Here is a 14,883-nt window from a genome sequence, read left to right on the forward strand (position 1 = left end):
GTTTAAATGCTTAAATAGCATACAGCTATTTCAAAGGAGTAGAGACAAACGCATACTTCCTCCTATTCGGAATCACGTGCAGAATCACAGGTATTGCAATGCAGTATCTGCCAGATAACGATAACTGCTGCCACAAACGGTTTTCGCCTCTCAAACTTACCACTGCGAAGATGTCACAGTGACTGATATAGCACAGTAGGCACTCATTATAATCTACAAAAGTAGCGGTACGATCCACATCGCAGCCAAGGTGCTCGCGCAGAACCTCGGAAACTATAGCAAAAAGAAAGGACGTCAGACGTCGCGGATTTCCGAGGTCATGCAATCAACCCTACAGCTTTGACTACCTTCACACAAATGCTGCCTTTGAAACATGGATGCCACATTTGGCATCTGGCTCCAGAAACGGAAACAAAAACCGGAAGGTGAAGCTACTATAATAATACAATAATTCCTTCGCGAATTCTACAATATGCTCTGCAATTTATGTTATTTTAAGCAATAAAAAAACTAAGGCAACAATTATTGTGCCTCTACTCCTTTAAAGCAGCTTGATGTATTCCAAGACGTCATTGAAAAGAGCCATGAGTCAGAAAGAAACAAACACTGGTTTAATCTTGGTACGTAGGCCAGCAACACTGACAGTTATAGCATGTGCACTGGTATAGAACACTTGTCTCAAAGACAACAATGAGAAAAGAAAAAAAAAGTTTTAGTCTCGCACTTCTACCACTTCGTGTTGACCGGTGGTGTTAAGAGATCAAGTGAAGGAGTCTCAAAACTTTGGTGGCGCCCTTATTGGACAGAACAGCCATTACAAACAGTGTGGGCAACACATGTGTAGGAAATTCGCACTTGCCCATTGGATAGCGCAGTAAAACCGGCCCCTGAAGCCCACCTGTCCAAAGGGACAGCCCCTGCCCTCGTAGGAAGTACACAACACACCTTGTACAGGTTTCTCCAAATGCATACCTGCCAACCCCTGCGAACCTCGAAATTCGGGAAATTCGTAGATAGGGGGAGTTGGGGGGGGGGGGGGGGCACACGACAAAGGAAAACTGGCGCAAGTTTCCGTTTATTGTTTCTCAGGGCCACAGCAACATCAACGCAAGCTCCGAATGAGTGTCAGCTAAGTCTTTGTACGTCAGCGATCATACTTGCATTCGCAAATATAAGGCGCGTGCATGAGTGTGTAATTAAGGTCCGCCAAGGTGGATCAGTGGTTACGGTGCTCGGCTGCTGAACCGAATGTCGCAGGTTCGATACCGGCCGTGGCGGTCGCATTTCGGTGGAGGCGAAATGCTAGAGGCCCGTATACTGTGCGATGTCAGGGCACGTTAAAGAACACTAGATGGCCGAAATTTCCCGAGCCCTCCACTACGGCGTCCCTCAATCATATCGTGGTTTTGGGACGTAAAACCCCATATATTCATTAATAAATTAATGAGTAAGCAATTAAGGGACAAAATATGTTGTGTCCCGTGACAGCTAGTAGCCCCCAACCACGGAGAAAAGTATTTGAGGAGAATAATTTGCTACGCCGTGACAGTAATGGTAGGGCGAGAAGGAAATACTGTTTTCGCCGCAGCACGAAGATGATGTGTCGATCGGGTTGCCATCGCTTACGTTTTCTATGTGCGCGACGCACAAAAAACCCGATATCGTCTCATATATCGTAAATTTTTCTCAGCTTTCCTTCTGCAGCGTCAATAAATAGAACTGACCTACCTTTTAGCTGCAGTTGTTAACACTGCCTTAATTACATGCCGTGCGGCGCTTGAAACGAGCTACGAGTTTACTACTAGAAGTAATGTCAGAAGAGACTACGTCTGCCGACGCCACAGGTCACTCGTTCGCATATAGCGGGGTTCTCAAACACGCGGCCCGCGGCTTCATAAGAGATAAAATGTTTGTGGCTTTGTTAAGTGTTACTCGCATTATTTACTCGCCTATAGTGCTTAATAACGCTTTGTTCGGGTAAGCTAAAGAGACGGGACTGGTCTGAAGCATTTTTTCGTGAGACACACCAAGCGGTCACCATGTGTTGAAACTTAGCTGCTGAACAAAACCTCTATATTTCAGAATCGTAGAATTGTGTCATTCTGGAGAGCAGTATCGCTATTCTCGGAACCTGACACCAAATCCCCGTCAGAAATAATCCACATGATACGGGAAATGCGTTGTTTCAAATGGTCCCATTAGGTGTGTAATTTGTGTGTGAAGCTGTCGAGGTGTCTTTCGCGATCTGCAGGCTTTCTGTCTCTCTTGGGGGCGTGCTTACACTTTGCGCCGGCGGCGCTGGCCTCTCAGATTTGCGCGCGCTTTTCACGTTGCAACAAACGCGAAGCGTTTTCTATCCGTGACCCTTTAGGGCGGGGCAAAAATGTGTCGTGCCGTAATGCAGCAGAGGCTACGCATTTTGCAAGAGGACTGTGATTCCCGTTGAAGTTCCGAGCCAGCATGTATACGCTTGGAAGTGTGGTGTCGAGCGAGACCAAGGAAAGATCGAGAGCTCACATCTCGTGTATATGTTTGCGAGAAGCACTTCTTGGAGTGGCATGGTGCACTCGACGCACTTTGTTTTTCACCAGCGCCCAACGGATCTTTAAATACCTGCAGCGATAGTATAGTCGGTTCCCAGCGCTGACCATTACAGATGCCTTGAACCATCAAAGGCACAGAGGGAAAGCATTAAGATATAAATACCAACTAATATCATGGAAGGCAAGTACCGCCATCCGTTGCAAAAATGATACTCGACGATTTCACGTTTAAAAAAATTGAAAGCTCTCCCACTAGTGTGAAGATGGAAGCCAGCGAAGCTGCGACTATGGTGGGTCTGGTATAGTGAATTTATATCATCATTATTGACTATATTGAGCAAATAAAGAGAAACTCAAAGATCCCGGCAGGGCACCCCCCCCCCTCTGGCTACGGGCCTGGAGGGCGCATCGGCGTCGTGACTTCACTAGAACGCCAGAACGAGCACTGTTTCTCCTCTTCTAAGAATTCTTGCTTCGTGCCCCTAGCCAATCCTAGTAGCTTTTCCGCATAATACCAGTGTACTGCGGCGAAAGTGGTTTAATAAGCGTTCCGCATGCGTTGGACCCATTGCGAAAAAACAAAAACAAAAAACAAATCAGTTTATCCCTTATCGGGAAATGGGGGACAAGCGAAGCTTAGCGTGCGCGTGCCTGACCCACTGCTTTTCTTTTTATCGCATCGCGCAATGCTACCTCGAATCGTTTTCCTGCATCCATGCCGAGAATTGGACCTTCATGCACGTGCTTACTAGTACTACACTTCAGTTGCTACAGGCAACATCGACGGCCATGCGTTCATATCCAGGCAACAATGAAACGTGGCAACGTGAAATGAGAAGCAAACTCGATCAAAGATGAGATTGCCCGTATCAGAAACGGCTGATCGCCGAACAAGCCCACGATCGAGAAAGCATCAATTATTGGAAAACGGCGCATACAAATATGCATGTGAACGTACAGAAGTGCAGCCCTTCGAGGGCTGCACATCTATACGCTTGTCGGCGCCGGGTTCTTCGCATACAACGCCGAAATCTGTAACTCGTAACAAGCTTCACTTGAAAAAAACTTTTGTGCGTACGGCACTGCGTTTTCACGAAAACACGTCCCGCGGAGCCTGAAACAGCGGCCGTACTGTAGGAGCGCGCTGCAGTATGATAAGTAAAAAAAAGAAAAAAAAAGAGAAAGAATTGTACATAAGAATTGAAGAATTGTAAATAACAAAAGTCACACGCAAACGCCGCGGCACTGCTACTTTGATAAAATGCAGAGCCAGAGCCCCCACCGTCCCCCTCTATACTGGTGGGAGGAGGGGAGGGTCCCGCAGCCGCTCTGGAAAGCTCTTGGGGTTCTTTCATAAATGCTGTCCTTTGTTATTATTTTCTTTTCGCGGCAGAGTTAGGGCTGCTTTTTCGGGATATTTACGGCCGTGCCCGTACGAAGGGGAGAAGTGATCGAAATTCGGGAGTCTCCCGGGCAAATCGGGAGAGTTGGCAGGTATGCAAATGCACTGACTGTATGATGGCGATTTTTGGAAGCAACAGAAAGAACTAGGCTTCTCCGGCAGCAAGAAGGCACTGGCACTCCAATGTGCCTACACTAGCTGTGGCCTACATTCATTAAGATTTCTGCAGGGGCAGGTTTCACTAGCATTTCAATTGGCTTCAGTCAACAAGGACCCTGTGTAAGCATTTAATATGAACACATGGACTTGCCTTTAGTCCGTTACCTTTTGGCATCACTAATGTGGGCTTCACATAAGCAGCCACAAAGACAGCCAGGGCTTGAGCTGACGACTTTTGCCCATTACAGAATGGCGTGTCTGGCTGAGCAAGGAGAGGCACCCAAACAGACAATGGCAATATAACGAATGCAGTAACAAACATGTTTGGTGAGGGAGCACAAACAATTACAGAGGTATTAAACAACAAACAAAAAACAAGTAGCAAACATTGCTGGAGATCGCCAAAACACAACACCCATGGCCAGCATGGTCTCTGCAGAGAGCAAGGAGTCTGCTGCTAACTTCCAAGAGAGCCTCAGTATCAGAATTCGGAGTTGCCTTGCTCCAGGCAGTGAGATCAATCTCATTTTGCAAATATTGATAGGAGCACTCGGCTCTCTGGGTGACTTAGATTTGGACAACTTCCCAAAAAATCCCTTTTAACTGGCCTTCGGCAACGTTTCCTGGTACGGCTAGCTCTAAAAATGGAGCCTTTTCACTCGAAAAATATTCTTTGGGAGGTCTTTCTACCCAGATTGAGAGATCTTGTGTACATATGGCTCTGCTATGGAACCGATAGTTCTTTGGGTCTCCAAGAGCACAATTTGTGCCTCGGAGACAAGCACACGGTGACAGGCAGTCTAGAGGCCTATTTGGGTATACATAAACACGGTCAAACTTAGAGAGCCCGACATCACAGTTCTGATTAACCGGGGAGCCCTCAACTGGCCATCGCATACCCAAATCTGTAAGTAGACAGCTAAGTCACATGGTGGTTGTATGTGCAGCCTGCTCCTCCCAGCTGGAAGAGCCCACTGGTCCTGGAGAGGAATGCGGCAGGGAGGCCACGAGGAAAAATACCAGTCATCACAGCACTGCATCACGTGGTCCTCTCCGACACAGGAGCCACTTGGTCTGGGGCAGACCAGCGACGCTTACGGGGCGCTGGCTCACGGATGCTCAGTGGGTTCATCGGGTCTGCCCCAGGCGCTGCAGGGGGCGGTCGAGGAGGCAGCCCTGTTCGGCGAGCACGGTGCGTCAGTGAGATGCAGACATCGCCAACACTCAGCCTGTGGCACTGGAGCTGGTAGCGCTGAAGAGAGCGCTCGGGATTGCAGGAAGACCAGCCCCGGTTGAAGACAAAGAAAGGGTGTTCTACCGGTGCCTCCACTGTCACCTGCACGACAACATAACATCATGGCTATTGCACAGATAGGGAGGCAAATTATACGGTTACCACCACGCACACTGCTTTTGGATGCTATTCTGGCAACATCAAACACCCATCTCTGCTACAGTCAGATTGTGTAACAATTCCAAGCATCCAGTGCAGTTTGGTGAGGCTTCAGACTAAAAGATGTGTGAGACTCACCTGGACCTGGTTCTGGCCGACTGAGAAGCTCAGCAGGGCAACGCCATCGCCCTTAGACGGTGCCTCGGCAACACGCAACACTCGGCTCGAATCGATGCGCAGGTCTCGGCTCAGGTTGGCACTGCTCACGAAATCCTCGGTGCGCAAGTCTTCAACTTTCTTGAGCAGACCACTACCGAGCTGGATTATGGAGCCTTTGACGAAATAGGCGGGGTAGTGTAGAGCACCGGGCACTTGGCCACTGCTGCTGCTGGTACTGGTGCTACTGCTGCTTGCAGCAACGGCCAGCTGGGGGCCCTCGGGAGCCCGGCTGCGCACGGGCGGCGCCGACAGTGGCGCGCCTGCGAGCAGCGAGGCCGGGGGCTCAACGATGCTGATGCTGGCCGGCGGCTGGAGGATTCGGTGCTTGAGGCTGCCCTCCTTGCCACTGGGCAGTCGGTACGGCGGGCTTGGCGGCGACCGGCGCCGGGTCTGGAACGCCGGCGGCGGCGGCGGCAGCGGCGGTGGCTCTGGCTGCGGGTAGGGTCGCCGGCTGGCCAGCAAGGAGGCCGGCGGCGGTGCCCCATACGCGGCCAGCGGGAAGGGGATGCGTGGGTAAAAGGACGGGTAGTCGGGCGGCCGGAACCAGGCGTCGGCTGGCGGCGCCTCAACGGGCGGCGCGCCGCTCATGGACGCCCAGTCGTGGCCCCCCTCCGAGGCACTGCGCACCTTGCGCTCCGAGCCGCCGCCGCCGCACAGCGGGGACAGGTAGTCGGGCTGCCGCAGCGACAGCATCGAGGCTCTGGCCGCCGCGCACGGCCCTGCGCCGCACAATACAAGTAGTAAATAAATAAATATGTCAATATCTGTCCGGTCCAGCCACCGGCAATACACACGACACTGACAGTGTCCCGAGACTAAACTGAAGCGAAAAGAAAACTTGATGGCGAATTAGGCTGGACAGCAACGGTACCAACGTCTCGACCATATGGACCTATCCAACAAGTACTTCTCGAAGCATTGGCCTCACGAAGCGGAGTTCTACCCTCCACCATTCAGTTCTTCTCAGTCTTCCAGTTTTGAAATTGGAAGTGAAAGTGAGCTCCAGAAGTACTCGTATAGCATGCTTGCTCACCTTGCTGAGCAATAGTACTCGCGACCGTTCATGCTCACTTGGGCGTCCCTTCGTAGAAGAGACAGACAAGAGCCACGTTTACTTTAGTAGAAGGAAGCGTGAGCTCTACCTAAAAACATAACAGAGAAATCGTTTTTCGTCAACCACTATAACTAATTTGATGAGGTTTGTAGTGCTTCAAGAAATGCGTTGAAATCGCATAACTGCAGGCAACAGAGTAGATTTCATATTATATATATATATATATATATATATATATATATATATATATATATATATATATATATATATATATATATATATATATAGAATACTTATTAAAAGCTGCAACATACATAAGAATAACTTTCGCTGTCAAATGCCCTATTTTTATTGAAATCGGTGCTGGTACATGTTTTACGCGTATTTAAACAGATTAACTGGAGTTGACCCGAGCCAATTATGCGACACTACAGCACATCGCGTCAAATTCTTAGCGCATCGCATTCATACATGTAAACGGGGACGAGATGCGACGATGACGTATCGCCTTATTGCGCAAACTGCAGATAGCGCTAGGTGCCGAACTTAAAAAATAATAATAATAAACCCGAGCCCAAGTGATCGGCTACCGCCTTCTTAGCAGCACAGCGCATGTTTTGCAACTCTCACTTCGCCCGTTGCAAAGGTTCATCAAAGCTGGCTTCTGCACAGCACGAGGTCTCATGGGGAGAAGCCTGCTTTGAGCCAAAGACAGTCAACAACAGCGACTTCGTCGCTAAGCCGCAAAGAGTTTCCCATATATGTATATATCTTTGCGACAACTTTATAAGGCTGTTTTAAAGCGGCAACGTATATCGTAATGTAACCGCAAGTTTCTTTTTTTTTTTCTTTCTCTCGCGTGCGATTTGATCCGACACGCTTAGAGGGATAGCTGCTTCCTTACAGCGCATCGACAATTGGTGTAAACCAGTATGTAACAAGCGCGTGACACGGCGACACTGTTACGGGTGGCGGACACCGAGGAACAGAGGTGTTCCCGATTCTTATACAGGAAGGCCGTTCGGAAATGCTTCCCCGTACTTGTTGCGACAGCGTTACCTCTTTCTTCGCGGCTCCTCAACGGCCCGCCGTTAACTGGCGGAAGGAAACGAGCCCTCGGTTGCTCCATCACTCAACGAACCACTTACACGCGGTCCTCTGCTCACGAAGGCGGCCGTCTTTCGGTCGCGCACATAACCGGAAGAGCAGGGAAGACCGTTTCGCCAGTCTTCCATTATCGACGGAAAAGCGACAAAAGCACTCTCCACGCGAGGTGATTAAGGCCAGCCGCAAGGCTGAGCCGCCGACCAGAGACATCGAGCCCGAATGTCGTCGGCGCAGGACACGGGAACCATAGACGCGCGTCCACGTTTCAGCTGCCGACAGAGCAATCTATTTACGATCGCATCCAGTTGTTATCACGAGGAACCGCAAGATGTGTTTGTCCCATGACCTCGAAATCAAACCCATTCTGACAATAATTCGAAGTATGACACTGCGACGGCGGTCACCAAGGTAGGGTTAACCCTTTTGTATTGCACGAAATAATACTATAATAATAATAACACAAAGTGCTGATCGCGCTCTTGTTTTTTTCACTTAGCATTATTCTTAACTGAAAACGACATTGTCTCTGAAGCAAGCAAGAAAAAAAAAAAGCGTCACGACATGATCGTCACGAAGCACGTTGTTTTATATCCTATTACATTTCGCAAACAAAACACGATAAAGTTACCCGATTTTATTTTCGTGTTTTATTTCACGTAACCGACGACTGCAAAGATGCACGGCATGCAGGCGGGCAAACTGTTACGTAAAGCATAAAAACAAGCTCTTCCCTTTGAGTATACGCCGAAGAAGGAGACAACACTTGCGCGCGATCGATATGTCGCTTCAAGTGCGACTCGCTTCCACACAAAAAGAAACGTTAACTATGCAAATCGCTTGCGCAAGACGCAACACACGAATTCGATACAAGTCACAACGCCGAAAAGCTCGCTGAAGCGAACCGTGAGCCGATAGCTTTCGTAACGAGTGTCCACCGTCGCACAAGTATTTCACACGTGCACACTGGTTGCGAAATGTTGCGAAAAGAGAAGACAGTGTGTGTGTGTGTGGGGGGGGGGGGGGTGCGTGCGTGCGTGGCGACGCCGGGTGCGCTGAGACAATACACTATAACATAATCTAACGTGGCGTAAATAACCTACGAAAAACTTATGCCTACGGTCCGTGTGCCTGCCGAATAGAGAACCAACTTAGAAGCAGGGCGTAGCATCGAACCTTTTCACCATAAATTTTAATGAAAGTAGGCATTGATAAATTTATTTGCGGCTACGCTTGCAAATATACACAAATCAAACATGTTCAGTGACAGTTAAGAACCCGCAGTTTTAAGACCCATCTAAACTGGGTTTCTATACATAGAGGGAAAAGAAAGAAAGAAAGAAAGAAAGAAAGAAAGAAAGAAAGAAAGAAAGAAAGAAAGAAAGAAAGAAAGAAAGAAAGAATGAAGAAAGAAAGAAAGAAAGAAAGAAAGAAAGAAAACGAATCCCGCAATGGCATTGAAGCACTGTGCGAAGACGGCCAACAAGAAGGCAGCTCATCACGTACGACAGAGGGCAGGTGTCGTACTGCCATTTTTGGCTGCCTTACATGCAGATTTTGAACAGTAAAGTGCATTCTAGAAGGTCATTTTTGAGGCAGGTTTACTAACTTTAAAGACGTTAATGTGTCAGTTTTTTTTTTTGCTGTCGTGTTGCGAAAAAAAAAAAAAAACTCACCGGTTGCTAAGGAGAACATTTTGTCTATGTCACTCTATACGGACAAGAAGGTCATTAAACATTTATACGACAATACCGCTAAAAATGACAACAGGGACGAAAAAGCCCCTGACGCGAAGGTGCGCACATTTCTGGTCAAAACCAATATTAGCGTATGTCTTGGTCGCATTTCACGCCGTGCTTTGGTTGTGTCCTACGCTGAATGCTGAAATGGAATTCCAACACGCCCAAACTCTCGTTATTTCCTTATCAACCATTTGGCAGCGTATATCAGTGCGGGTGAAAGGAAACCTATCGAGCCATTTCCCCTGACTCTTGTTGAATGAGGCACCACTGATTATCAACGTGTTATCCCTGACATCATATTTGGAGCAATTTTCTTTTAATGCGGAGTTAAGTAACGATACGTTAGCAAACGCAGAGGATGTGGTTTACTTATTTTTTTCCCCTACATACAACGTCAGTGCTGCAAGTCCACTGCTGCACTTTCAGGGATTTTCTAGCGACTATATACAGTATTTGCTACTTAGCAGTTACTATTTAAAATATACAGTTTTACTTTAAAATTTCATCACCTGTCGCACTGTCACATTGAACAGCTGGCAATACCCAAGGAGACAATGACAATGCAATGCTATGACGGATGTCAGGAAATATTAAAAAAAAGTGCACTTAATTGAGTGATCCTGCCTCTCTGGTCATCATACGTGCAACATACGAAAGTATAGCGATAGTTCCAAACGTAAACATCGATCATATTACATTAGTAAGCCGCTTAGCTGTGAAAGACTTGTGTGATTTCATATATATATATATATATATATATATATATATGTGTGTGTGTGTGTGTGTGTGTGTGTGTGTGTGTGTGTGTGTGTGTGTGTGTGTCGGCTAACTCGGGACAAGCTAATTAATCGCAAGTGCAACGATATACAGACACGACAAACAACATTCTGTTAGCGGCAGCCTTGCGCACATATGTAATTTTTATTGCCAACGCTTCGTTAATAAGTGAACATTAATTATAGAAACAATTACATTACTTGCGTTCGCATCTTTTTTTTCGCCGTTCACGCCACAAATTTCAAACGCGGAAGAGAGTCACTGGGAATTGGTGTTCCGCGAATACCCTCGTGAAAGTCATGCACGACGCATATTCAATGGAACGTGGTCTTCTAGAAGGAGCGGGTTGTTCAAACATAAAGTTCTGAAATGGTTACGAAGGAAGAGAAATAAGATGCGCAACGCTACACCGCGTGCCATTTATTGAAGACCTCGCAAAGAACAAAACGCGCCGGCGGCGGGTGTAACTTCGCGCGTACCATCGCCCCTTCGGTAAGCGCTCATTCATCACGGACAAGGACATCACTCTGGGTGTCCATGCGTGTTTGCGCTCGCACCATACTGCTCGATCACACCGCTCTGCCTTGCAAGGTTTTGCGTGACTTGTCTCTATCTCGCGCTCGTGCTCGACCCCGTGGGCACGTTGCTGCAGAGAGCCATATAATACGCGAAAAAAAACGGCACACGTGTATGTCCACGCGTCGCACTGACAACGGCGCGTGTGTGCCTCAATGCACTTCCTTTCCTTCTCAGCTGCTCTTTTTCTTTGTTGTTTTTTCTTTGACTGTCATCTATAGAATATAGGCTATTCCGTTCGCCCTCTAATCCACACCACCGTCTTCCTGTTCCCCTAACGTTACGGCAATCATTTTCCTGTCGCTCGCCGCGCAGTGCTCATCGGTGCACGCTTCGTTAACTTATAAGCCTGTGCCCCACACGCGAGTGGTGCCAGAATTGGATGACTGCACACTTTTCTTTTAAGGGACATATAAGCGGAAAGTCACGACTCGGTAATTGCTGTCCTATGCGCTTCAATCCATTTTTATTTTTCTGAAAGTTTCCTTCTCATAATCCGAGTACATTCTGAGTGACTGCACAGGTTCCCGAAACTGATTGCCACTCACTAATCGTCGTTACCTCGTCGGGCATTAACTTAAACATTGAACGTTACCTTCTGTCTTCTGGACATTGGTGTTCCGCTTTACTCTTACACTTTGCCGGATAAGGTCCTAAATCATTCGTTGCAAATCATCGCCAGCGTTGCTCAACGTCATCTGTAAGCCGTAAGTCGCTCAGGCATTCGCCGTTAATACAAGCTCCTAATATTACGAAGTGTAACAGCTTGGATACCACTTCAAAGCATGCATGAGAATAGCAGCGAATACATTGTGTCTCCTTGCCCCGCCCCTTTTCTTGTTACGACATTTTTCCGCTTGCAAGGAATTGAAGGTAGCTCTGAACTCTACTGATGTTTTACTAAGGTGTTCACGAAAGGCTTTTTCACGAAAGGTGGGCTGCAGCAATGCGCTATATCTCCTGCCAACTTTATGAAACGTTAGTGCGAAGAAGTCGCGATTTGTTGTTGGCGTGTTTCAGTAATTCTGAATGTTAACTCACCGCAATCATCTGCCTGATTACGTCGCGTTAACGAAACCCGGACGACGCTTGCTAAATGCACCCACCACCCACGGGGCTTTTGTACACGTGCGATCATACAAAATTAACTTACTCGCCTAGCCTCTTTGCCGAACCTATATGCGTCATATACATACACTAGAGCAGTGTGATCACGGGCAGCTAGGGCACTCGAGTGCCTCTACACCTCAACGCTTCCTCGCCGCTAGAGGCAAGCCCTTCCACGCGGCAGAGAAATAATTTTTAAATGTTCCTCCACAATCCACTATATATGCTTCATTTTACCTGAAAAGTACTGCAAAATTACAGCGCTCATCCTCTGCACCCTTCCACCCCACCTTCGCCGTGTGTCGAAACTCTTCGCACAAACTTCGAGGTCTATAAGAAAAATGATATATAATGCTTGCAGCTTCATGCACGTAATATACATGCATAAGGGGCTAGGCATGAACGCATGATTTGGAAAAAAAAAAAAAAACAGAAGCGAGAAACATTTACGCCTGTCGCACACGAATGCATGGTTCGACGTTTCGTAATTCGCACAACACAGAGAGTACAAGACCGTGCGTTTCCATGAACTTAAAACCTCTTCATTTTAAAGTTTTTTTTTTTCATGAATATGAGAAAGACATCGTAAGTAGGCGCGGGATTCCCTGTCGCGGCCAGAGCGCGGGTTGCTGAAACCAGGCAAGGCTGCTTATTTCACCTGCCTCCAAAACCCGATTCGAGGGCTTACGCCACAGCAGCCCGTGAAGCGCGAAAAGCGCATGCATGCTGCTGATCACGACGCCATGACTCCGGCGGATAGACGACCGCGTTGGGCTTATGAGCGGATACCTAAGCCGATCTCACCTCTCACGTACGACAATCGAATGTCGCGGAAACACAGGCGACAAAAGTCGATGACTTTTCCTATTAAACTTTAGCTCGGGGATCTTCTACTTGAATACGTGGGAGCGGCGAAATCGTTTTTCTGAGTAACTATACTGCACCAAATTCGATGAGCTCAGTTCATTTAAAAAGAGGTTAAAAAACCTAACAACCGATCAAAATCTTAAAATTAACGGTCTATAGAAGCCGATTTTCCATTTGGCCGTCGTTCTTTAGACTAAAATTCCTGAAGTTTGCTTTATTTTAAGGAAACAAACTATATCAGTCTAACTAGGCGATGAAACAAAATGTCCTAAGTCTTAAACTGCACCTAATAAAATATCTAAATCGGGAAAAAAATGCGTGCATTACAAACCTTGTTTGAAGTACACCTCTTACTTTTGAGCAGAACAAGACTCACGCAGAACCTTCGCGAAACCATTCTAAACATTGCAACAGCTTCGCGTAAGCAGTAAAATCATACATCAAACATGCCTGCATTAGATTATCCAACGGATGCTGTTCCGGAGAACTGTGGCATCTGGTTTTTTGTGCAGAGTTACGAATGTGCAAACTATTTTCTTTTGAACTTGCCCATCTTCGGAGCTTTTTGTAAAGAAAATTTCCAGCCCTATATGTCATTCCGAGTTTGACTTTCTCTCTCAGATTCATCAAAATTTAATTAAAATCTACTCAGCGGTTTCAATGACGTGATTGACCGAATCCGCTTCGGAGCAGGTACTGGAGCAGCTATAGGACATCAACCTTTAGGAACACTGACCAGTAACACATTTTTGGAACGCAAATATAGTGAGTCTCTAAGATGGAGCAGCTGTGCCATGCACGCGTGTTTATAATGCCTCGAAAGATGAAATTAACTGTTATTCGTTTTGCTGCGGACAGCGTGAAGTTTCTTGAGTTCGATGACCGCAGGCCACCTGGAATTGCACCGCAATACACACGATATTTGTGATTCAACGAGGCTTTAGTTACTGTACTGGAAGTGCAAGCTACATAAGTTTTCAAGCATTCTTTTTGAATGCTACCGAAAAGAACTATTCTGATGACGCTCGTGCTTTCAGTGCAGCCCATAGGCGTTCAAGTTGCGTGGTGAAGGCTGTCGCGCTTTACGCGCAGAATCGTTACGCTCCAGGTTTATGCGCGGCTAATAAAAAAAAAGTGTTTACTGATTAATTGGTCCTTCCTGTTCGAAACCTACTTTTGCTTTGCTTTACAGAATTTGCAGTCATGAAAGGCTTCTTATTTAATTTTGAGAAGTTCTTTAACGTGGACTTCTGCCGCAGTCGAGAAGCAGAACCGAGACACCGGTATAATGGGACACCGTGACTGCATGCATGACCGAGAGATAAAAGCTTCGTCTTAATAATACAGAGACAGCGCTCTCCGGTTACGAAAGCGACGGCAGATGTGTGTGTGTGTGTGTGTCGCCTTATAAATGCTGTAAAAAGTGTGACGTCACTACGCTATCGCATACGAGAGTCGGAAGGAAAACTACCCGCACTCGGCCCGCGATACGACACGCCCGAGCGTATCTTAACCTCCAGTACCGATCTGAGGATCCTACAGATTGTGGGGACACCGCTCGCGCAAGACGCCGTAAAAGAAGAAGAGGAAAAAGAAAGGCTCCAGAAGAGCGTGCCAGCCAGGAAGCAAGGAAAGCCACTGCGCGGCACGCGATAAGATATAGCAGCTCAGGGAGCGAAAAAGCGTACAGCCTATAATGGAAACAGCGCAGATCACAAAGAAGTGCGGCGCCCGCCGGGGAGATTAGGGCGCTCGCGCGACAGCTGCTTGCGCGCTGGAACGCGGCCGCTGCTGACTGATGTGAACACACGCACTCTCTCTCTGCAGGATTCGGTCTGTTGGCAGCAGGCCACGCAGCATCACCCTCGCTTAACAGCCCTCTCGTATCCAGAAGCGGGCTCTTCGTCGAGCCTATCGGCAAATACGCCTTCGTAATTACA

The 14,883-nt window shown here is 47.5% G+C and overlaps 1 protein-coding gene across 6 annotated transcripts in view; it reads right to left on the reverse strand.

Moving 5' to 3' along the window:
* Positions 1-589: 589 nt before the first annotated feature.
* Positions 590-14,883, reverse strand: part of LOC119374461 (ataxin-1-like) — a 166,264-nt gene continuing 151,970 nt past the window's right edge. For all 6 annotated transcript variants that reach the window (XM_037644575.2, XM_037644565.2, XM_037644586.2 and 3 more), the window contains 2 exons: positions 5,636-6,435; positions 590-5,440 (listed from right to left, as the gene is read on the reverse strand). In XM_037644575.2, the coding sequence (XP_037500503.1) occupies positions 5,144-5,440; positions 5,636-6,435 (1,097 nt within the window). In that variant the 3' untranslated portion in view covers positions 590-5,143. The remainder of the gene's footprint in view (positions 5,441-5,635; positions 6,436-14,883) is intronic.

This window comes from Rhipicephalus sanguineus, chromosome 1 (assembly GCF_013339695.2).
Source record: "Rhipicephalus sanguineus isolate Rsan-2018 chromosome 1, BIME_Rsan_1.4, whole genome shotgun sequence".
NCBI classification, from domain to species: domain Eukaryota; kingdom Metazoa; phylum Arthropoda; class Arachnida; order Ixodida; family Ixodidae; genus Rhipicephalus; species Rhipicephalus sanguineus.